This window comes from Oncorhynchus masou, chromosome 12 (genome assembly GCF_036934945.1).
Source record: "Oncorhynchus masou masou isolate Uvic2021 chromosome 12, UVic_Omas_1.1, whole genome shotgun sequence".
NCBI classification, from domain to species: Eukaryota; Metazoa; Chordata; class Actinopteri; order Salmoniformes; family Salmonidae; genus Oncorhynchus; species Oncorhynchus masou.
In genome coordinates this window covers 21,287,309-21,309,855 of record NC_088223.1, presented here as the reverse complement: position 1 = coordinate 21,309,855, position 22,547 = coordinate 21,287,309, and the positions used below count along the sequence as shown (strand labels likewise).

The window sequence follows — 22,547 nt, the reverse complement described above, 5'->3', positions numbered from 1 at the left end:
AGCCATGGATGGAGATAGGGATTTGGACTTTTACTAGTTTGTAGTTTTACTTAGTTCACCATACTGGCCAATGATAATAACAGCGAATCTGATCCAACCATTAATTCATACATTGTTGTACCCCTGTCCGGACAGAAGTTAAACATGTAGCTAGATGTAGTATTCTAATGTTAACTAGCTGTATGACAGTCATATACCGTTTAGGCAACATGAAAGAGGAGGATGGCATTGGCGTTTCTATACAAGTAGGGTGACACACACACGTACCATGGACAGCCACATCATATATAGCTTACGTTGATTGAACTAAATTGTTTTTGGGTATATTTTAGTTGTCACTTTAGACTAAGCAGAAGTGATTTGAGGATGTTGGAATGTTGTAGTTGAAATGGTGCTGAAATAGTGGCGGCAGCTCCTGTTTTCTTTGCAACTTCCAGTAACTCTCTGGTGTTCTAAATCAATAGTTGTTTAGTAGTCTAAAGGTCAGTCTGTAGGTCATGTAACTGCTTGTTACATGCAATATGTTTTGTGGACTTCACCAGACAGATGTTGCTCTCTGGTTTTGTGATGAAACAAAAGGTGTGGCTGAATTTATTCTAGGCCTATAGGCCTATATACAATGGTGTCAAAGTGCATGAACTAACAGGTTATAGAACAAACAACGCAATTATCACAACACATAGGTTGTAATATGGCTTTTTACTCCCTGGATTGGCTTCTCTTATGATTTTACCCACACACCACCACTACTGCTCTTGAGAGCGCCACAAGAAATTCTGCAGATTAATTAATTAATTGAATGAATTAACTTCCTGTGAGAAAATTCATTTCTGAGATCTAAACACATTAAAAAGGTTGGGGGTCTCAAAACCAGCCGAAGCCTCAGGTTTTAGATTAAACATAACTGTCCAAAACTGTCACAGTGTTCCATGGGTGACTGGACAGAACAGATGATCAGGGCCAAATGTGGTCCCCTTCTCCAGCTCTCACTCTTATTATTATTAGACCCCTGAACCGACAGAACTGAGCAGCCTGTTTATATGCTTAATGCATTGTAAATGTACTCGAGAGAAAACACACCATAAAAAAAGGGAAACGGGTAAGAAAGGAACACTTTAACGACGGAAAAGCCGGAGTGAGCAATTTCCAACTCAAGAACAAAAGGTCCAAGCTAATTGCATTTTTTGCTCTTTTTTTGGAAGGGGGGGGGTTAAACTTACCTCCTCCCCATTGAATAAATTAATTTAAGTCACGGTTTGTTGTGAGCCTAACAGGTTCTCCACCGTCCCACTCTGTACTTTGTTTTATAAGCGCAGCTGCTCTCGCCGCTATGTTGTCTGGGTTGCATTAGGAGCAGTACTGGGCCTGAGCATTTCTCAGCCCTGGAGAGCGAGAATGCGCGAGAGAGAACGAGAGGGAGCGAGAACGCGCGAGAGAGAACGAGAACGCGCGAGAGGGCGAGAACGAGAAAGAACGAGGGAGCGAGAGGGTGAGAACGAGAAAGAACGAGCGCGCGAGGGAGTGGGAGAGCGCGTGAGGGAGTGGGAGAGCGCGCGAGGGAGTGGGAGAGCGCGCGGGAGAAATTGAGGCAGTGAGAGAGAAATTGAGGGAGGGAAAGAGAGCGCGAGAGCGTGAGGGAAAGAGAGGGAAAGAGAGCGCGAGAGGGAGAGGGAAAGAGAGCGCGAGGGAGCGAGAGGGAAAGAGAGCGCGAGGGAGCGAGAGGGAAAGAGAGCGCGAGGGAGCGAGAGGGAAAGAGAGCGCGAGGGAGCGAGAGGGAAAGAGAGGGAAAGAGAGGGAAAGAGAGCGCGAGGGAGCGAGAGGGAAAGAGAGCGCGAGGGAGCGAGAGGGAAAGAGAGCGCGAGGGAGCGAGAGGGAAAGAGAGCGCGAGGGAGCGAGAGGGAAAGAGAGCGCGAGGGAGCGAGAGGGAAAGAGCACGGGGGGGCGAGAGAGGGAGAGCGGAGCGAGAGAGGGAGAGCAGAGCGAGAGAGGGAGAGCAGAGTGAGAGAGGGAGAGCAGAGCGAGAGAGGGAGAGCAGAGCGAGAGAGGGAGAGCAGAGCGAGAGAGGGAGGGAGAGCAGAGCGAGAGAGGGAGGGAGAGCAGAGCGAGAGAGGGAGCGAGGGAGTGCAAGAGAGAGAGCGAGGGAGTGCAAGAGAGAGAGCGAGGGAGTGCAAGAGAGAGAGCGAGGGAGTGCAAGAGAGAGAGCGAGGGAGTGCAAGAGAGAGAGCGAGGGAGTGCAAGAGAGAGAGCGAGGGAGTGCAAGAGAGAGCGGGGGAGTGCAAGAGAGAGAGTGCGGTGGAGCGAGAGAGAGTGCGAGGGAGCGAGAGAGAGTGCGAGGGAGCGAGAGAGAGTGCGAGGGAGCGAGAGAGAGAGAGTACGAGGGAGCGAGAGAGAGAGAGTGCGAGGGAGCGAGAGAGAGAGAGTGCGAGGGAGCGAGAGAGAGAGAGTGCGAGGGAGCGAGAGAGAGAGAGTGCGAGTGAGCGAGAGAGAGAGAGTGCGAGGGAGCGAGAGAGAGAGAGTGCGAGGGAGCGAGAGAGAGAGAGTGCGAGGGAGCGAGAGAGAGAGGGAGCGAGAGAGAGAGAGTGCGAGGGAGCGAGAGTGCGAGGGAGCGAGAGAGAGAGTGCGAGGGAGCGAGAGAGAGAGTGCGAGAGAGTGCGAGGGAGCGAGAGAGAGAGAGTGCGAGGGAGCGAGAGAGAGAGGGTGCGAGGGAGCGAGAGTGCGAGGGAGCGAGAGAGAAAGAGTGCGAGGGAGCGAGAGAGAAAGAGTGCGAGGGAGCGAGAGAGAGAGAGTGCATTGAGCGAGAGAGAGAGAGTGCGAGGGAGCGAGAGAGAGAGAGTGCGAGGGAGCGAGAGAGAGAGAGTGCGAGGGAGCGAGAGTGCGAGGGAGCGAGAGAGAGAGAGTGCGAGGGAGCGAGAGTGCGAGGGAGCGAGAGAGAGAGAGTGCGAGGGAGCGAGAGAGAGAGTGCGAGGGAGCGAGAGAGAGAGAGTGCGAGGGAGCGAGAGAGAGAGAGTGCGAGGGAGCGAGAGAGTGCGAGGGAGCGAGAGAGAGAGAGTGCGAGGGAGCGAGAGAGAGAGAGTGCGAGGGAGCGAGAGAGAGAGGGTGCGAGGGAGTGAGAGAGAGTGCGAGGGAGCGAGAGAGAGAGAGCGATGGAGTGAGAGAGAGCGATGGAGTGAGAGAGAGCGATGGAGTGAGAGAGAGAGCGAGCAAGCGAGCACGAGGGAGAGCGGAGCGAGAGAAGGAGAGCGGAGCGAGAGAAGGAGAGCGGAGCGAGAGAGGGGGAGCGGAGCGAAGGAGAGAGCGAGAGAGAGAGTGCGAGGGAGCGAGAGAGCGTGCGAGGGAGCAAGAGAGAGTGAGTGAGAGAGTGCGAGGGAGCAAGAGAGAGAGTGCGAGGGAGCGAGAGAGAGAGTGTGTGAAGGAGTGAGAGAGAGCGAGGGAGTGAGAGAGCGAGGGAGAGATGGAGAGAGAGGCAGCGAGGGAGTGAGAGATAGTGAGAGAGCAAGGCAGTGAGAGAGGGAGAGCGGAGTGTGAGAGGGGCGAGCGGAGTGAAGGAGAGAGAGAGAGAGAGCGAGTGAGAGAGAGCGAGCGTGGGAGGGAGAGAGAGCGAGCATGGGAGGGAGAGAGAGTGAGCGTGGGAGCGAGCGTGGGAGCGAGAGAGCGAGCAAGAGAGCGAGCGTGGGAGCGAGAGAGCGCGAGGGAGAGAGAGAGCGCGAGGGAGAGAGAGAGCGCGAGGGAGAGAGAGCGCGAGGGAGAGCGAGGGAGGGAGAGCGTGCGCAAGGGAGTGAGAGAGTGCGAGGGAGTGAGAGAGAGCGAGGGAGTGAGAGAGAGCGAGGGAGTGGAGAGAGAGAGCGAAGGAGGGAGAGAGAGAGCGAAGGAGTGAGAGAGAGAGCGAAGGAGGGAGAGAGAGCGAGAAGGAGGGAGAGAGCGAGCGAGGGAGAGAGAGAGCAAGGGAGAGAGAGAGGGAGAGAGAGCGCGAGGAAGAGAGAGAGCGCGAGGGAGCGAGAGAGAGCGTGCGCAAGGGAGCGAGTGAGAGAGTGCGAGGGAGTGAGAGAGTGCGAGGGAGTGAGAGAGAGCGCGAAGGAGGGAGAGAGAGAGCGAAGGAGGGAGAGAGAGAGCGCGAAGGAGGGAGAGAGAGAGCGCGAAGGAGGGAGAGAGAGAGCGCGAAGGAGGGAGAGAGAGAGCGCGAAGGAGGGAGAGAGAGAGCGCGAAGGAGGGGAGAGAGAGAGCGCGAAGGAGGGAGAGAGAGAGCGCGAAGGAGGGAGAGAGAGAGCGCGAAGGAGGGAGAGAGAGAGCGCGAAGGAGGGAGAGAGAGCGCGAAGGAGGGAGAGAGAGAGCGCGAAGGAGGGAGAGAGAGAGCGCGAAGGAGGGAGAGAGAGAGCGAAGGAGGGAGAGAGAGAGAGCGAAGGAGGGAGAGAGAGAGAGAGCGAAGGAGGGAGAGAGAGAGAGAGCGAAGGAGGGAGAGAGAGAGAGCGAAGGAGGGAGAGAGAGAGAACGAAGGAGGGAGAGAGAGAGCGAAGGAGGGAGAGAGAGAGCAAGGGAGAGAGAGAGAGCGAGTGAGGGAGAGCGAGCGAGGGAGAGAGAGCGAGCGAGGGAGAGAGAGCGAGCGAGGGAGAGAGCGAGGGAGAGAGAGAGCAAGGGAGAGAGAGCGAGCGAGGGAGAGAGAGCGAGCGAGGGAGAGAGAGCGAGCGAGGGAGAGAGCGCGAGGGAGGGAGAGAGCGCGAGGGAGGGAGAGAGCGAGGAGGGAGGGAGAGAGCGCGAGGGAGGGAGAGAGCGCGAGGGAGGGAGAGAGCGCGGGAGGGAGAGAGCGCGGGGGAGGGAGAGAGCGCGAGGGAGGGAGAGAGCGCGAGGGGGAGAGAGCGCGAGGGAGAGAGAGAGCGCGAGGGAGGGAGAGAGCGCGAGGGAGGGAGAGAGCGCGAGGGAGAGAGAGAGCGCGAGGGAGGGAGAGAGCGCGAGGGAGGGAGAGAGCGCGAGGGAGGGAGAGAGCGCGAGGGAGGAGAGAGAGCGAGGGAGCGGGAGAGAGCGCGAGGGAGGGAGAGAGCGCGAGGGAGGGAGAGAGCGCGAGGGAGGGAGAGAGCGCGAGGGAGGGAGAGAGCGCGAGGGAGGGAGAGAGCGCGAGGGAGGGAGAGAGCGCGAGGGAGGGAGAGCGAGGGAGGGAGGGAGAGCGAGGGAGGGAGAGCGAGGGAGAGCGAGGGAGAGCGCGAGGGAGAGAGAGAGCGCGAGGGAGAGAGAGAGCGCGAGGGAGAGAGAGAGCGCGAGGGAGAGAGAGAGCGCGAGGGAGAGAGAGAGCGCGAGGGAGAGAGAGAGAGCGCGAGGGAGAGAGAGAGAGCGCGAGGGAGAGAGAGAGCACGAGGGAGAGAGAGAGCGCGAGCGAGCGAAAGAGCGAGCGAAGGAGGGAAAGAGCGAGCGAAGGAGGGAAAGAGCGAGCGAAGGAGGGAAAGAGCGAGCGAAGGAGGGAAAGAGCGAGCGAAGGAGGGAAAGAGAGTGCGAAGGAGGGAAAGAGAGTGCGAAGGAGGGAAAGAGAGAGCGAAGGAGGGAAAGAGAGAGCGAAGGAGGAAGAGAGAGCGCGCGAGGGAGAGAGAGCGAGAGAGCGCGAGGGAGGGAGAGCGAGGCAGTGATAGAGGGGGCGAGGGAGTGAGAGAGAGAGCGCAAGGGAGTGAGAGAGCGAGTCAGAGAGCGCAAGGGAGTGAGAGAGAGCGTGTGCAAGGGAGTGAGAGAGTGCGAGGGAGTGAGAGAGTGCGAGAGAGTGAGGGAGTGGAGAGAGAGAGAGCGAGGGAGTGGAGAGAGAGAGCGAGGGAGTGGAGAGAGAGAGCGAGGGAGAGAGCGAGCGCGAGGGAGAGAGCGAGCGCGAGGGAGAGAGAGAGCGCGAGGGAGAGAGAGAGCGCGAGGGGGAGAGAGAGAGCGCGAGGGAGAGAGAGAGAGCGAGGGAGAGAGAGAGCGCGAGGGAGAGAGAGAGCGCGAGGGAGAGAGAGAGCGCGAGGGAGAGAGAGAGCGCGAGGGAGAGAGAGAGCGCGAGGGAGAGAGAGAGCGCGAGGGAGAGAGAGAGCGAGGGAGAGAGAGCGCGCGAGGGAGAGAGAGAGCGCGAGGGAGAGAGAGAGCGCGAGGGAGAGAGAGAGAGCGCGAGGGGAGAGAGAGAAGCGAGGGAGAGAGAGAGCGCGAGGGAGAGAGAGAGCGCGAGGGAGAGAGAGAGCGCGAGGGAGGGAGAGAGCGCGAGGGAGGGAGAGAGCGCGAGGGAGTGAGCGAGCGTGAGGGAGGGAGAGAGCGCGAGGGAGGGAGAGAGCGCGAGGGAGGGAGAGCGAGGTAGGGAGAGCGAGGGAGGGAGAAAGCGAGCGAGCGGGCGAGAGCGAGCGGGCGAGAGCGAGGGAGCGAGAGCGAGCGGGCGAGGGCGAGCGGGAGAGAGCGAGGGAGCAGGAGAGAGCGAGCGGGCGAGCGGGAGAGAGCGAGGGAGCGGGAGAGAGCGAGCGGGCGAGCGGGAGAGAGCGAGCGGGCGAGCGGGAGAGAGCGAGGGAGTGAGCGAGAAAGAGTGAGAGCTTATCCCACCAGGCAGCCTGGACTTGCCTAAGCCTCCTCTCTGATTGGCCGTTTGTGGTCAGGCAGGTGGACAGTGGGAGTCCTATCAGACTTAACTGGACTCTGGGGGCGAGGGAGTGAGAGAGAGAGAGCGAGGGAGGGAAAGAGAGAGCGAAGGGGGGAAAGAGAGAGCGAAGGAGGGAAAGAGAGAGCGAAGGAGGGAAAGAGAGAGCGAAGGAGGGAAAGAGAGAGCGAAGGAGGGAAAGAGAGAGCGAAGGAGGGAGAGAGCGCGCGAGGGAGAGAGAGAGCGCGCGAGGGAGAGAGAGAGCGCGCGAGGGAGAGAGAGAGAGAGCGCGCGAGGGAGAGAGAGAGAGAGCGCGCGAGGGAGAGAGAGAGAGAGCGCGAGGGAGAGAGAGAGAGAGCGCGCGAGGGAGAGAGAGAGAGAGCGCGCGAGGGAGAGAGAGAGAGAGCGCGCGAGGAGAGAGAGAGAGAGAGCGCGCGAGGGGAGAGAGAGAGCGCGAGGGAGAGAGAGAGCGCGCGAGGGAGAGAGAGAGCGCGCGCGAGGGGAGAGGGAGAGGGAGAGAGCGCGCGAGGGAGAGAGAGAGCGCGCGAGGGAGAGAGAGAGCGCGCGAGGGAGAGAGAGAGCGCGCGAGGAGAGAGAGAGCGCGAGGGAGAGAGAGAGCGCGCGAGGGAGAGAGAGCGCGCGAGGGAGAGAGAGCGCGCGAGGGAGAGAGAGCGCGCGAGGGAGAGAGAGAGAGCGCGAGGGAGAGAGAGAGAGCGCGAGGGAGAGAGAGAGCGCGCGAGGGAGAGAGAGCGCGCGAGGGAGAGAGAGAGCGCGCGAGGGAGGAGAGAGAGAGCGCGAGGAGAGAGAGAGCGCGCGAGGGAGAGAGAGAGCGCGCGAGGGAGAGAGAGAGCGCGAGGGGAGAGAGAGCGCGAGGGAGAGAGAGAGCGCGAGGGAGAGAGAGAGCGCGCGAGGGAGAGAGAGAGCGCGCGAGGGAGAGAGAGAGCGCGCGAGGGAGAGAGAGAGCGCGCGAGGGAGAGAGAGAGCGCGCGAGGGAGGGAGAGAGCGCGCGAGGGAGGGAGAGAGCGCGTGAGGGAGGGAGAGAGCGCGCGAGGGAGGGAGAGCGAGAGAGCGCGAGGGAGGGAGAGCGAGGCAGTGATAGAGGGGGCGAGGGAGTGAGAGAGAGGGCGAGGGAGTGGGAGAGAGCGAGGGAGTGGGAGAGAGCGAGGGAGTGGGAGAGAGCGAGGGAGTGGGAGAGAGCGAGGGAGTGGGAGAGAGCGAGGGAGTGGGAGAGAGCGAGGGAGTGGGAGAGAGCGAGGGAGTGGGAGAGAGCGAGGGAGTGGGAGAGAGCGAGGGAGTGGGAGAGAGCGAGGGAGTGGGAGAGAGCGAGGGAGTGGGAGAGAGCGAGGGAGTGAGCGAGAAAGAGTGAGAGCTTATCCCACCAGGCAGCCTGGACTTGCCTAAGCCTCCTCTCTGATTGGCCGTTTGTGGTCAGGCAGGTGGACAGTGGGAGTCCTATCAGACTTAACAAGTCTCTGACCTGAGACAAACCCACGCAAGGGGGCTGGTGTCTGGATAGAGGGACGGAGGGAAGAGGGGAGGAGGTTGAGAAAGTGCTTTCCACAGATGGGGAACTGGATTAGATGTCGCACCGTGGAAGTTATAAGGAGCTAATGACTGTCAGATGGCAGACTGGATGCATTTCCCCTATAAGGTGGGAGGAAGGAGTGGGCTGGCCGCTCTGACAGGAAGATAACAAGCATCGTCATCTGTTACTCTCCATGTCAGCATTTATGAGGTAACAAAACGAGACATCTGAAGAAGAGGAACCTCTTAATGAGTGCTGTCATGTTATGAGCCGATTCCTTCCATTGTTGATTAACTGCTGCCAGAGAAATGGCCTGCCGTCTGTAATAGCAAGGAAAGGTGGGCATTAGCTCAACCCTAAGAAGAGATCATGGATTGTATTTCAAAAGAGAAACTTCTGAACTGAGTTAGTCATGAATCATATAGTACAGTTGACTGTAGTCAGACCAGATGCATTTGACCTGATGCAGCCAAGTTCATCGACTGCCATTTCCAAACACTGAATCCATCAAGAGGATTAAAAGATGCATTCAGCATTCTGAATAAATGGTCTCCATCTCTCTTTACTGTAAAAATAATCAAACATTTAGCGCTGAAAAATGTGTGTACAAAACTGAGGTGATTTACAGCCTTGCTTGTTTGGGGACCCACTGTCAAACATGTCACTCTCAATAAAATCCATTGCATGGAGTGAGAAAGGACAAATAAGGGTCATTGACTTACACATATCTATATGGAATAAGTCTAATGAGTGCATTTTAGCCGTTTGAGGGCAAATGTATACTTGGTCTGCTAAGAGCATTATAAAACACCGACTGTTAAATCCATCCTATTTCAAAATTGGTTTCACAAGGAAATAAAAATGAATTCAGACAACTCAAGATTTTAATCCAATTGCGTCGACCGAGAAAGAATAAGAGGAAGAAAAGTGTATTTGGAAGAAGATCATCGGAGGACATGTTTTGACTTGAGGAAAACATTATTTCACTACTATCGCATTTATAATCTCTCTAATGATTTCATGCTGCAAATAAAACAAATCCAAACATCCCATTTCGTTATAATAAAGAATCAAGGACTTTTCCTTCCATCTATTAGAATAGACAATATCTCAAAGAATTCATGAGTGGATAAGAACGTGCAAGCTTTAAATATGCCATTTTATGTCCCAACCTTGTTAAGACGTGTTCACTTACCAACAATTAACTATAGTATTAGCCAAAATGCTAACAAGGCTATTTTGTGTCATCTTAACTAAACCTAATCACATTTATAAAAAGTTATATTTAAATGGATGGTTATTTACAGGTGGGCTATATTGTACGCTTAGTAGGATTCCAACCAGTATGGGACGGGACTCCGGTCCCAATTCTAACTCATGGAGAAGATGACAAGAGAAATAGACAGGAGCTCCATGCCGACATCCTTCCTGGAAACGGCCTGTACTCTATGGGCCTGTTAGCCTCCTAGTCACATCATTAGGAAGAGGCTAACGTTACAGGCTCGATCGGTTCAAACCAGGGAGGGCCCAAAAGACGAGCACATCATTAAACGATCTGACGTACCGGTATGAAGATGATGAATTATAAAGAGAGGAATAGAGGGCTGGTCACACATTTTAGAATTTTCAGTCGGGATTAGAATATTTGGTTTGTCATTTGAAGGACTTCAGGTAATTGTACGTGGCCAGTGAAATTAGTTGAATATTCTTTCAACCAATTAAAAGCACGTTGCTGATACCCCTGGGAAATAGTTAGAAAATATTGGGCACATCCAAAGTTAATGTTTGGTAACAAACATTTTCTAAACCTATGAGAATTACCCTGTCAACCCTAACAGGCTGTCCCAGTCTGAATGTAAACGTTACGTACAGCACTGAGTAATTGACCATCTTCATGCTGAGTAATTGACCATCTTCATGCTGAGTAATTGACCATCTTCATGCTGAGTAATTGACCATCTTCATGCTCGAAGAATAATCTGTTTAATGCCCGTCTGGTGTCAGGCACAGAGAACATATATCACCGTCAACAGAAACAATCTCTGGGGCTTCCTGAATATTAAGAATTGACTTAAGGGAGATCAAGTCGCTTTCTGTAATGTGGAAATATCAAGCGTCGTCGATGCGTCAACGTCCAATAACACAAACAGTAAGGCCAACATCTGTCATACACTGGATCTGCAAACCTAACAGAGTCTTCAGAAAGGTTCTTCCATTTGTCTTTCTGCCACAGGATGATTCAGTGACAAACAGGTGTGCTAAACTAGCTACCTGATGTATTGTCCCTCTGGACCACATCTCGTTTCTTTTTGGTTCAAGCAGCATGACTAAATGGATCCAGTCTGGGTTAAAGGAGGAACACCAAAGTGAAAGACAACTCACTCCCCAGAGTGATGGAACCAATGTAGACACCATGGCAGCATCAGTCTTGTTGTGGGGGTTAGTCCTAAACTCCCCAAGTAAACCTCTGAAGAATCACACTGTCATTGGGTGGGAAACACTGATGTGGAAGAGTGGGATGATGTTACATTTTCTAGCTAAGTAAGAGCCTTCACCTCCCAGCTTGACTGCACTGGGGTTAAGTTAGGGGTTATGCCACAAATTTGGAAAAATAAAAAGATGAGAAACGGGGTTCCCCATTTTGAACCGCTGATATTTAATTGGTCTTTAACTTTGCAGGAGTTTTATGGGACGCCCGTAGTGTTTGTGTGCGTCCAGTTTACACACAATTAATCAGTAATAGAGAGCGCCCAGAGCAGCCGGGCTTCAACAAAAAGACTCCCTCTTTCACACAATGGTTTCCGGAAGCTTCTTTCCATGGCTTTTACCGAGTCGGGTTAAATAAGGAAGCAGATAGTAGCAGATAGTAGATCCACACTGTGCTGGACTCCCTCCCTCCCCAAGCTCCCACAGCCAGCTGGGACATTTGCATATGGAGTGAAGGAGGGAGAGAGGGAGAAAAGAAGGGAATGAGGGAGGGGGGGGGGGGGGTAGCACCAGACACTCCCACTGGCTATAAAGCCTAACCATACCGAGCCTCTCAGACAGAAACCACATGTGGATCTGAGCACTGGGGGAGAGAGAGTGTAAAGGAGAGAGAGAAAGTGCAAGGGACAGACGTGGAGCCGAGCTGAGGGAGCCACGCAGACGTGGATCTGAGAGGAGAGAGCAAGAAAGAGAGAACGAGAGAGAGAGAGACAAATAGTATCCTGAGAGGATCTGAGAAACACAGTGGGACCTGACATTCCTCCATTTGGTTTCTCACCTAGAGAAAGGAAAGTTAAAACTCCACATGGGACTTTAATGACAGAGGAACCACGCCATACTGGATTGGAGTGCATCGGAGTCAAAGGATTTAGAGAGAGATACTGAGGTAACACTTGTTACTTTTTTCCTGTGTGATCATTGAACTATACATGCATGTCCAGGTGTCACAGCAGTAAACAAAGCCCCGAGTAGAGATAGAGCTAGTTGACTGTTGGAACTGCAGAGCACAGTGACCATGTCCTTCGCCATGGTGCGGCCGGCGCCCAACCGGTACCTATACTCAGACATCTCCATGTTGTCCGAGGACGAGGAGAATGGAAGCGAAAGCTCGGGCTCGGACGACCGCTCCTTCAGGCTGGACGCCAGAGGCTATGACATCAAAGTCGGGGGCCGCAAACGGAAGCCGGGCAGTGCTGGAGCAGGGCGTCTGGGAGGGGGTCAGCTCCCGCCTCAGATGCTGCTCTCGCAGGACGGCTCCATCTCTCCGACGACTGGGCTGCCGCGGCAGCGCAATGCAGCCAACGCGCGGGAACGGGACCGCACCAACAGCGTGAACACGGCCTTCACCGCCCTGCGGACCCTCATCCCCACCGAGCCAGCCGACAGGAAGCTGTCCAAGATCGAGACGCTGCGGCTGGCGTCCAGCTACATCTCCCACCTGGGCAACGTGCTGCTGGTCGGGGAGACATGTGGGGACGGGCAGCCATGCCATGCTGGAGCGACCTCCTCTGCCCACTATTTACATCAGCATGGATCCCCGGCCCACGACGCAGAGAACTCCCAGCCTAAGCAGATCTGCACATTCTGCCTCAGCAACCAAAGGAAAATGGTGAGTTAGTCTGTCCCAGCCGTCCACACCATGCATATGCCATTGTGCCTCAAGTAGAATACAAAACACCACGACTCCAACCACTAAAGCAGGGTTCCCCAAACTCGGTCGTGGCGCCCACCCTGGGTGCACGTTTTGATTTTTGCCCTAGCACTACACAGCTGATTCCAATAACCAACTCATCATCAAGCTTTCATTATTGGAATCAGCTGTGTAGTGCTAGGGCAAAAACCAAAACGTGCATTCGGGGTGGGCCCCACGACAGAGATGCAGAAACCTTGCACTAAAGTAAAGCATTGTCCAATTAGAAGGCATTTTGTTTAGGAAGTACCATGCTGAATGGCTCCTTGCTATATGATTCTCATAGCCTAAGTGATTTCAAATAAAAGATTGAAAAGCTTCAAACTTACGCTACCCTTAGACAAGAAAACTACATCTATTATTCCCTTATGTATTTAGGATCATCTGTTCTTACGAGGTGAATAAAGGGAATCCTGTGCACTCCGCTGTACTGGAGGGTAAGAGAGCAGCCCCTCAGTGCTCAGACAGAGACACAGAGACACAGCGACAGATAAGGATGTCCAGCTTCAACTAAACCTCTCAGTAGTAAGACCCAAATCCCCAACTCTCAGAGATAATTTTCTCAGACGTCTCAATTTGCTTCCTGTATTCAGTAGCACGTCCCATTGTCTATTTGGTCTGAGAAGTTAGGGACCAACTGTATCGTGGGCAAACAGAAATTAGCCTAATCAAGGAAGTGTCACACCAAATACAAACATGCCATCTATCCCTCTCTCGCTCTCTCCTTGTCCTCTGCTCTTCCTCAGCATACGCCTGGGCAGACTCTGGCTCATAAAGCCAACACCACGTCGCATTAAAAATAAAAGCGTAAATCATGCTCCAGCCATGAGAAATACAACACAAAACCAAAAAACAGAGAGGGGGAAACTGTCATTTCACCTCACAAGCGCAAAGCAGCTTTCAAACTTGGAATATACCACATGCTCTTAACAATTAAGAGTCAACCATGACACTGGGACTTTTTCGGTTAGGTACTACATTTCACCACCACAATATGTATTATTCCCTCAGAAAACATGAAGACTGTCCAAAATGCATTTCATTGAAAAAAAGCACAGAGGAAAGGAAAAAGCCTGGAGTCAACAATGTATATAGAACAGAATGCGTTTTAAGTGATTATACTCTAAAATGACCTACTGGACTTACTCCTTCTAACTGCTAGTGGAGCAAACAACACAATACCAAGACGTACCACGACTCCAACACCAAGACGTACCACGACTCCAACACCAAGACATACCACGATGTACCACGACTCCAACACCAAGACGTACCACGATGTACCACGACTCCAACACCAAGACGTACCATGACTCCAACACCAAGACGTACCACGACCCCAACACCAAGACGTACCACGACCCCAATACCAAGACGTACCACGACCCCAATACCAAGACGTACCACGACCCCAATACCAAGACGTACCACGACCCCAACACCAAGACGTACCACTACCCCAATACCAAGACCTACCACTACCCCAAAACCAAGACGTACCACTACCCCAATACCAAGACTTACCACTACCCCAATACCAAGACGTACCACTAACCCAATACCAAGACGTACCACTACCCCAATACCAAGACGTACCACTACCCCAATACCAAGACGTACCACGACTCCAATACCAAGACGTACCACGACTCCGATACCAAGACATAAAAACAGCTACTTACGTCTCCGTGCTCTGATCGAAAGCATTCTGGGAACATCTGCTCTATTCCCCAATCTGTCAGTGAGCCATCCTGAGCGATTTACACACACATCCTGTGTTGACCTAAGGCTCTTCCTAGGGCTCCAATTAATAACACTGTCAACCACACACACACACACACACACAACCTGCCTCGCTGCATCTCAGACCTCTGGCTTCCTAAATAAATCATGAATACGATATAATGACTCTCATTCTGCACAACACACACCATCACTAGAGATGTTCAATAGCAGAACACAGAGCTGCGCAGTAGATGTGTTACACTGCCATCATTAATATATTAACATGTCTGGAGAGTCAAAACTCCTGACCTCTGGACAAATCTAAGAGAAAGATATGCTCAACTTTCAAGTGTAATAGCACAAGCTCACCGTGAACAATATCTGGATCTACCTTGTTATAGCATCACCAAGGAGCGAATAATGCTTCAAATCAAAAACGTATTCAAGTAAACGCCTATTAGTAATGTTTCGTAGACGTATTCACTGCTACAAAGGGGCTCTTTAAAAGACCATGAAGGAAACAGAGATGCAGGAGTCATACAATTAATAACAATAAAAAGAGACTAATGGACATTCGCCCGACTGGAAGCAATCCTATTCGTCCACTTCATTGATTTTAGCAAGGCAGAATAAACCAGCAAATGAGATAATGGCTGTTTAAGTTTTTTTCTCCTGAATTAAAGGCCTGTCTATAGGAGGCCTGAGCTGGGCCGATATTCGAAACAGATTGGGCTTCGGCTTTGTAGTCGAGGCTTTAAGAGGCGAAAGCGACCCACTCCAAACCGCACTGCTCTCTTTACCCATACTTAGCGCTCATTACTCCGTGAAAAGCATTGCTCAGCCAAGACTCATTGCTTTATTGTTGCTAAAGAAAGAGGAAAATAAAAAGGAAACACATTGAGGTACTGTAGAACACACGTCAAAATGTTTCCAATTCAGACAGAGAACAAATTGAGAACAGGATGATTGAAAAGAACAGGAGAGTTGTGCGATCTAGAACATTCACAAGTATAGGAAAGATGATAAAACGCTTCATTGATCAATTAGCATACTGTTATGATATCACCAGTGTTGGACTCAATCAACCAATCAGTGCTCCCATGGTGCTCTTTTCTAGCCTACTACTCATTGGATCAGTAGTCAGATCACAGATTTGACATCAGAGAGAGAGCGTCAATTCACTCTGAATTCTCTTTATTGTTTTTCAAGTTTTTTCCTGCCACTGAAGTCAGAGGCCAATTTATGTGGACACACACAGAAATGATTTGCTTACAGATGTGTGTATGTGTTGTAAGTGTGTGATCTTATCACATTTTCCAGTCCAAAATTGTATCCATCTGGCACAGCTCTACCTTGCTTGGAGTGGAATAAATAATTTTCTACGTAACAGTCAAGCTAGACATCTCATGCACGCACATACACCCCCCCACACGCACACCCACCATCATGAAACGTTTTACATTTCTATTGACAGCAAATCAACTGTGTAAAAGTGCACTTCAACTAAAGCCCCATTATGACGACATAAGACAGAGCAGGACAAAAACTAACCACATTTGAGGTTCCACCCCCCCAGCTCCCTCTTTCGTTGGGGGCTGCTCAGCACAGTCCATTAGGAAGGGAGCATTCTTTCTCCCTAATAGCTGTAGCAGGTGAAGACAGGGGTTATGAAGGATGGCAGGGGGATTGCATAACAGGACACACAGGAGCAGACGACCCCTAGTCAAATGGACAGTACGTGTGCAGCAGCAGTTTCTAGGAGAGCAGGGAAAGAACTTGGCGAGCTTCCTCTGTGTACTGGTGCTGGGGTTAACCCAACAGATTACTAATTGAGTATAGACAGCCTCAGAGGCCAGTCCCAAAGCTGTGCACTAGCCCAGCAGCCACAGCTGTGCACTAGCCTAGCAGACACATCGCTCATATTTTATGTAATTATCTCGAGTTCCTTCATTACAGCCATACAGAAGTTACTAAAGCTTTTCCTGCAACAGGAGTCTATCAGTGTGAACATGTAACACATTATGAAATTACCCAGTGTGAACTAACAGTATGCTGAGAAGCACGCTAAGAATTAAAAATAACACTTAGTTGAATATTGTTGTAACTTAATATTTCATTTTAATCCAAAATACTATTGTCCAACTGTAATATAAGCCTTAACCATGTGATTAAAAACCTAGACATGTTTTACTTCACACCTACAAACATCTGTTTAACAAGTTATTCTAGAATATGTAATATTGTGTCCAACTTTTGTCCACAGACAAAACAGGGTGTAAAGAACCCACGCTCAGAATAGTTAGGATGACCAAAAGGAAAGCGGGCTGCATTTAATAACCCAAACAGATGAATCTTCCGTTAGGGCTCAAGTTACTTGTGAAAATCCACGCACCCCTGTGCGCGCGCACACACACAAAGCTGACAAGTGCCTCCATTGTAATCTTCAACCAATCTGCCAACGGTACCTGTCCGGCCGAAACCAAACCAAACATTTGCCTAAAGAATGAAGCCTGAGGAGAGAATAAAAACACACATCGGCTTCTGTGTCTGTGGAAATGTAATATGTTGTGATACGTTTATAAAAACAACAAAAGCCTTCCCATGTAATTAGATGCTGTATAAGCAAGTGGTGGAAGCTTTAAAAAGAAAAGAAAAAAGGTGTGAGTTCAATCAAAAAAGCCTTCACATTTGGTTTCAGCTGCTGCGGAATTAGACCTATACATCTTTACAATGTGTTATACAGGATATGAAAAACAAATGTTAAACAAAAATCCTATTAGTCGGGTGTAAGTGATCCCTGGAGCCGACGAATGGGACTTTAAAGTGGCACTGAACAAAAACAATAAACTAAAGAAAATAAAAAAAAGTTCCTGGCCCGTTTTCAAGAGACCGTCTGACCTCATCAATTGGAGACGAGTGTTTTGACAGGGCGCCTGGGCCTGCCTACGTCAGACATAGCCGTGGAAACGATGGCATTCCATGGCCTGGTCTCCCGGTCTCTGGGTTAATCCGTAGGGAGCACAATGTGAGCCAGGTGTCCTAATGCTAGTTCTGCCACTCAGTGTATGGTGAGAGGAGAAAACATGAGCCTCCCCCATGGCCACGCTACAGCCCACAAGCCCCAGACCAGTCGACATCATACCTCCCCAGTCCACACAGACTTCACACATCCCCAGTCCACAACGGCCTCCAGGCAGCCTGCAGGCTGGACCAGTGGGTTAGAAGAATAGAACTAGTCTGACAGGCGAGAGCAGCGCACTCACTCAAAGGGTTAATGTCAGTTATAAACTCTTTTCATTTTCCTTTACTTACGCTACCTCATCAATAAGATGCATTGTAAAATAGTTCAGATTGGGATAGAATCCATCTTGGAAATGTATTTTCACAAAGTGTTTAGTCTTTTTTTTTACTATTAATAGCCTACGAGAAAATGTTCACTTTTTTCCCCTCTTTCTTTCAGAGCAAAGACAGAGACAGGAAAACTGCTCTAAGAAGTTAATATCTGGAGGACGACAGAGGGAAGAAACTGACTTGATGAGCACAACATATGAACCAGAACTGTGGACCAGAAACGTGACATTCTTAAAGGTGTACATAAATCAAAACCTGTATTTAATAATAACCTCCCGCTCCCCCAAAAAAATCAGAACTGAGATGCTAAGTGTAGTTTCTGACGAGGTAATCATTTTTGGATCGAAAGAGACTGTGGAACTTCTTGGACAATAGAAGCATGCCCGGATTCAAAGAGGAGATCGAGAATAATCATCCCTCTAAAAAAACATTCAACACTTCTCCATTCCATGATCTCTCAAAGACTTGAACAGGGAGATGAAAAAGAAACACACAAAAATAACTTTGCTCTCATCTTTTCTTTACCTGAGAACGTCTGCATATGAAACGTTAGAACCACAACCCTCTCTGCATGAGACAGACACCCAGACAGTCGGTAAGGACTCAGATGAGCCACGGTGGAACTAAAAGGGGTGTGGTAAGGTTGTAATGGACAAGGGCAGGCAAAACTGGAACCCATGGTTGACTGTATCAGGCTACTTGCCGGAAAGTAAGCGAACTGTTCCACAAGCCAAATATATAACACAGCTTTCACTTCAAATGTAACTGGGTTTTGTGGTCAGGGAGTTTCTACCCCGACAGACAACTGCCTTTCTCCTGAAGATAAATCCTCAGCATTCTGTCTTATGTCATTTGATGTTCTGTACAATATTTGTAAGAATCTGTTCAAATTCATGTCTAAATAAATATGCTTATGAATTAATTAAGTTTATTTCAAACAGGTAAGATTATTTTATTTTATTGTTATTTTGCAATTCCCAGTGAAAAAGAAAGTACTTACATTTTTTTCAGTCTGCTGATAAATATGATATTTCTTCCAGTTTTATTTCCGAGGTTTCTGATGATGACCAAATCAGGTGTACAAACAGCTATAAAAACACAGTGAGGTGTGATAAGGAACAAACCACAAGTTGATCATCTCACGCTGTCCAGCTAGATTACCATCTTTACCACACCTCATTACTCACACACACAGCTGTTCCCTCAAACCCTTGATTTACTAGAGATGTAACTAAAAAAAGGGACTGTCAATTTGAGACAACATCTAGTTTCTTCCATATTCACAAGAAATCTCATATTGCAACTACTGAACTCAGTCAACTGTGACCAACAAAAAAAAAGGTGGCCAGTAAAGGCCTCAACAACTCAAATTACAAAACTTGTTTTTTTTCCAGAATCAGCCAGATGATATATGCAGTATTCTCTTCAGTGCTTTGAAGAGTACAGCTGAGACATTCTGTAGAGACAGTGGCTTACTACGAACACACTGAGGGGGAGGGTTCCAGGGATGAGTTTGGGCAGCGTTGGTCGCGGCTGAGTTTGGGTGTATGGCAGGCCCTCGTCGGTCAGGACCTATTAAGGAGCAGCTGCGAGGCTCAGCTGGGGATGTTTGGATCTGCAGGTACAGCAGCCTGCCGCAGCCTGTCACTCAGCCCAGACCATTCTACCCCCAGCCCCCACACGCTGTCCCTCAGCCCAGACCATTCTCCACCCAGCCCCCACGCTGTACCCCGGCCCAGACCATTCTCCACCCAGCCCCCACGCTGTACCCCGGCCCAGACCATTCTCCACCCAGCCCCCACGCTGTACCCCGGCCCAGACCATTCTCCACCCAGCCCCCACGCTGTCCCCCGGCCCAGACCATTCTCCACCCAGCCCCCACGCTGTCCCCCGGCCCAGACCATTCTCCACCCAGCCCCCACGCTGTACCCCGGCCCAGACCATTCTCTTCCCAGCCACCACACTGTCCCCGCAGCCCCAACACTGTCCCCCAGACCTGACCAACCTGTCTGGTAGGAAAAGGAATCCTTCAATTCCTCCCCCTGTCCCTGGTCATGTCTAGGTGGGATACAGCTTGTCAAATAGACATTTGCATTTTAGCTAACCCAAACACTGTTCCTCTCTCGGCCAGAGAGAACTGTGTGTCCACTACTCCCTGACCTCCAGGCCACCCCCTTCTCCCTCCTCTCTTTCCCCCCACCAGGGCTGCCTCCTGCTGGGGCCCGGTCTCGTGGTTGGCCCTTGCTATCACACTCACCCATCAGCCCTGTCACAGGCAGCGGTGGAAACCAAATGTGGAAATGTTCACAACCGCTGGGAGCGAGGCTAGCTGCTCTTTTTCCTTTCATTCACGACAACGTGGACAAACCCACTAACCTCTATTTCTAATGGAAACTAAAATATTTGCCATGTAATGTTTAAACAGTACACTATAACCATGAACTCAAGTGTTCTGTTGATAAGGAACAAATTACTTTGTCAGATCAGTGACTTGGTCATAGAAAAACTCCTCTTTCAAGAAGAATACGGGATTTGCGTAAAATGCTGAAATTTGAATTAAGAGGACGCCAATGTTCCTTAGTAGAGGGAAATCTGGAATTCACTCCAACTCAGATTGTGAGATCAACACTGGGATGTGAATGCAAATGGACGGGCAGCAGAATTTGACTATTTCAAGGTTAAACGAACATGATTTTTACCTATTACACTTCCAAGTAAAAATACTGTCTGTTCCTCTGTGTCTTGCAAAGAGCGAGAGTACAGAGGTAATGTCTTGCTTTGCTGTCTCGACCACCACACAACAAGTGACATGAAACCCACCGTACAGATTAACACCAGAAAGTACCATCTCAGTATGGCTGTGGGGACAGTGAATCAGGGTAAACTACCTATAGTGTTGGAAATGGTGACGTTGGTCGGTCTGTCTCTTCAGTCCCTATGGGTCCCATTCAGGCATATGGAATGCCTAGCGGTGAGCAGACGCCAGACAATGGAGACTCATGTCTGGTCTGTAGAAGTGCTCCTCTTCAGTCAAGCCCAATGAGAGGATGACCGTGAGGGGGGCCAGGGGAGGGTAGATCACCCTACACAAGACTGGGGCTAACCACCGGGGGATGGATGGTGGCTGTGGGATGCAGAAACCATATCGTTGTGACGCAGAAGACCCTTAGAAGAGGAACTCGTCTGACGGAGCTTATAATGCATCTGGAGACCCGGAAATCAGGGGTTCCTCCCCAACGAACTGCCTCCTCACACTTTTTAATTTCTAACGTCTTATGTTGTATGGTAGTACTGTAGGAACCAGGGCTAATAATAAATTGTTTGTTATTTCGCAAAATGGCAAATCCACAATTTCTGAGAGGTCGCGACGAAGTCAGGCCCTCATTCAGTGAGGCGGAGTGTAACGTCAGCTTGCCACAGCTGTCGAGCCACGGTGCAGCGAGGTCCACACGCCACGCTAACTTGATAAATAAATATTCTGAAGGATCCTCGTACATGCGGTTTAACCTTGGGAGTGAGTACAGCCTGTGGAAACTTTGCATTCCGACTGAGCACGTCCAGGTTTTTCCAAAATGGGTTTTCCACCTGGGCAAAAGCATCCGGTACATCATTCAGAGAAAATCTTTATTTATTGAAAATTAAATATCAAATGATGCCCTGAAGCTTTCCTTCCCCTCCCCACCACTACAGCCCACAGGTATTATGACAAAAGAGAAAGCCATCGGGTAAAGAGAACGAGGAAATCCCTTGCTTGTGCCTTAGAGAACGCAGCAGATTTCGCAACTAACTGTAAACGCCAACATACCAGTGATGTCAATTCCGTTAATTTTCTTTCCCCACGGCCACCACAAAAACCTTCTACAAGCCACAGAAAGTTTCATAGGTTTTAATGGGAAAACGCATATTTTCAGGCATTGCCAGAGTAGATAGATTGAGGAAAGAGGTAGAAAGGATAAAGAGAGAAGGGAGTCTAGGTGAGGACAAATCTTCTGCCACACTCCTCTCTTCCTCATTTTCTTCCTAGTAGACTCAGAGCCGTAAAATTATTTTTATAACCCCAGTCTCCGTAGAAACTCTGAAGCTCTGACAGGGGAAAAAGAGTGGGGGAACCCAGGCCCGGGCTGGTGTGAAGGAGAAATCAAACAGTCTAGACATCTCATCTCTTAGCTGTGCCGAATGTGAGAGCTTCAAGCATTCTGGTTGCCCCCCCATCCCCGTCAACACTCACCACCACCCCTGCTCACTAACACCCCTGTCCCCTACTTCCCTCCCCAGAGTTTCGCCTTGCAATCCCACCGCCATCTCCAAACCCCTCCTTCCAACCAAAACACATGGCAGCCCCCGTTGGCAGTTGGTTTCAATCTGGCCCTCTGGCAACAGGACACACACTGGGCCAACTGGGAGCCGTGCTGAATACCGGATGAGAAGGAAGTCCTAAAAACTACGGAACGACAGGTGGCTGCTTTGGCAGCCCCACACTCCCCCCCCGCAACAGTCTTCCCTCCTCTCTTAAAAACACCCCCCCACATCCATGCACCTGCAAGGGTCCGGCATGCTGCGGCCGGGGGTCCTGTTTGCTCTGTCGGAGCAGCACGCGATTCGCCCAGCCACTTCTTAAGATCACCCCCCACCCAGACAAGCAGCTCTGGATCAACATTCCCCCACCGACTTAGAAAAACACAACCCTGCTTCTCCTTAAATAGACTATTAAAAAGAGATTTCCTGCTGACAGCACAGTGACAGGCCAAGATTACACATAATTTACTACCTATCTGTCAATTTTATCACCATATTGATTTCAGCAGTGCTGCAGAGCCTGAATGCAAACCTTTGTGTCCCTAGGATAGGAACAGTTTGGTAAGTAGTTTATCCTGGGCCAATGCAAAATGGTATACCTGGTCCTCTGAGTCCTCTCACGGCCCTTTTATTGGCCCGGGGCCCAGAGCAGCACAGCACACTGATCAATATCAGACTGTTTGAGGAGACACAATGCATCTTCTAGGTAACCTGCTACGGTGACTCCATCAATCAAGACAGTGTTTCAGGGTCCGTGTCATACATGTCAGCACCGACCGTAGGTCCGGGCTGCATACAGATGACCACACTGAATACGTGGATGGACTTAACACATACCCAGCCAGTATGGAACTGAACTATTGTGGGAGGGTAAAATGAGACCAGGTGGCCGGGGGAAGGTCTAGACT

The 22,547-nt window shown here is 50.9% G+C and overlaps 2 protein-coding genes across 6 annotated transcripts in view; one reads left to right on the top strand and one right to left on the bottom strand.

Annotated features, from left to right (window-relative positions):
- LOC135549683 (ribosome biogenesis protein bop1-like) overlaps positions 1–22,547 on the bottom strand; it is a 138,455-nt gene that overhangs the window by 63,939 nt on the left and 51,969 nt on the right. The gene's annotated exons all lie outside the window — the stretch shown is intronic.
- Positions 11,137–18,187, top strand: LOC135549047 (basic helix-loop-helix transcription factor scleraxis-like). Its single transcript, XM_064979117.1, has 2 exons — positions 11,137–12,186; positions 17,453–18,187. Exons 1-2 carry the CDS (start codon positions 11,593–11,595, stop codon positions 17,489–17,491), a joined length of 633 nt encoding a protein of 210 aa, XP_064835189.1. The 5' UTR covers positions 11,137–11,592; the 3' UTR covers positions 17,492–18,187.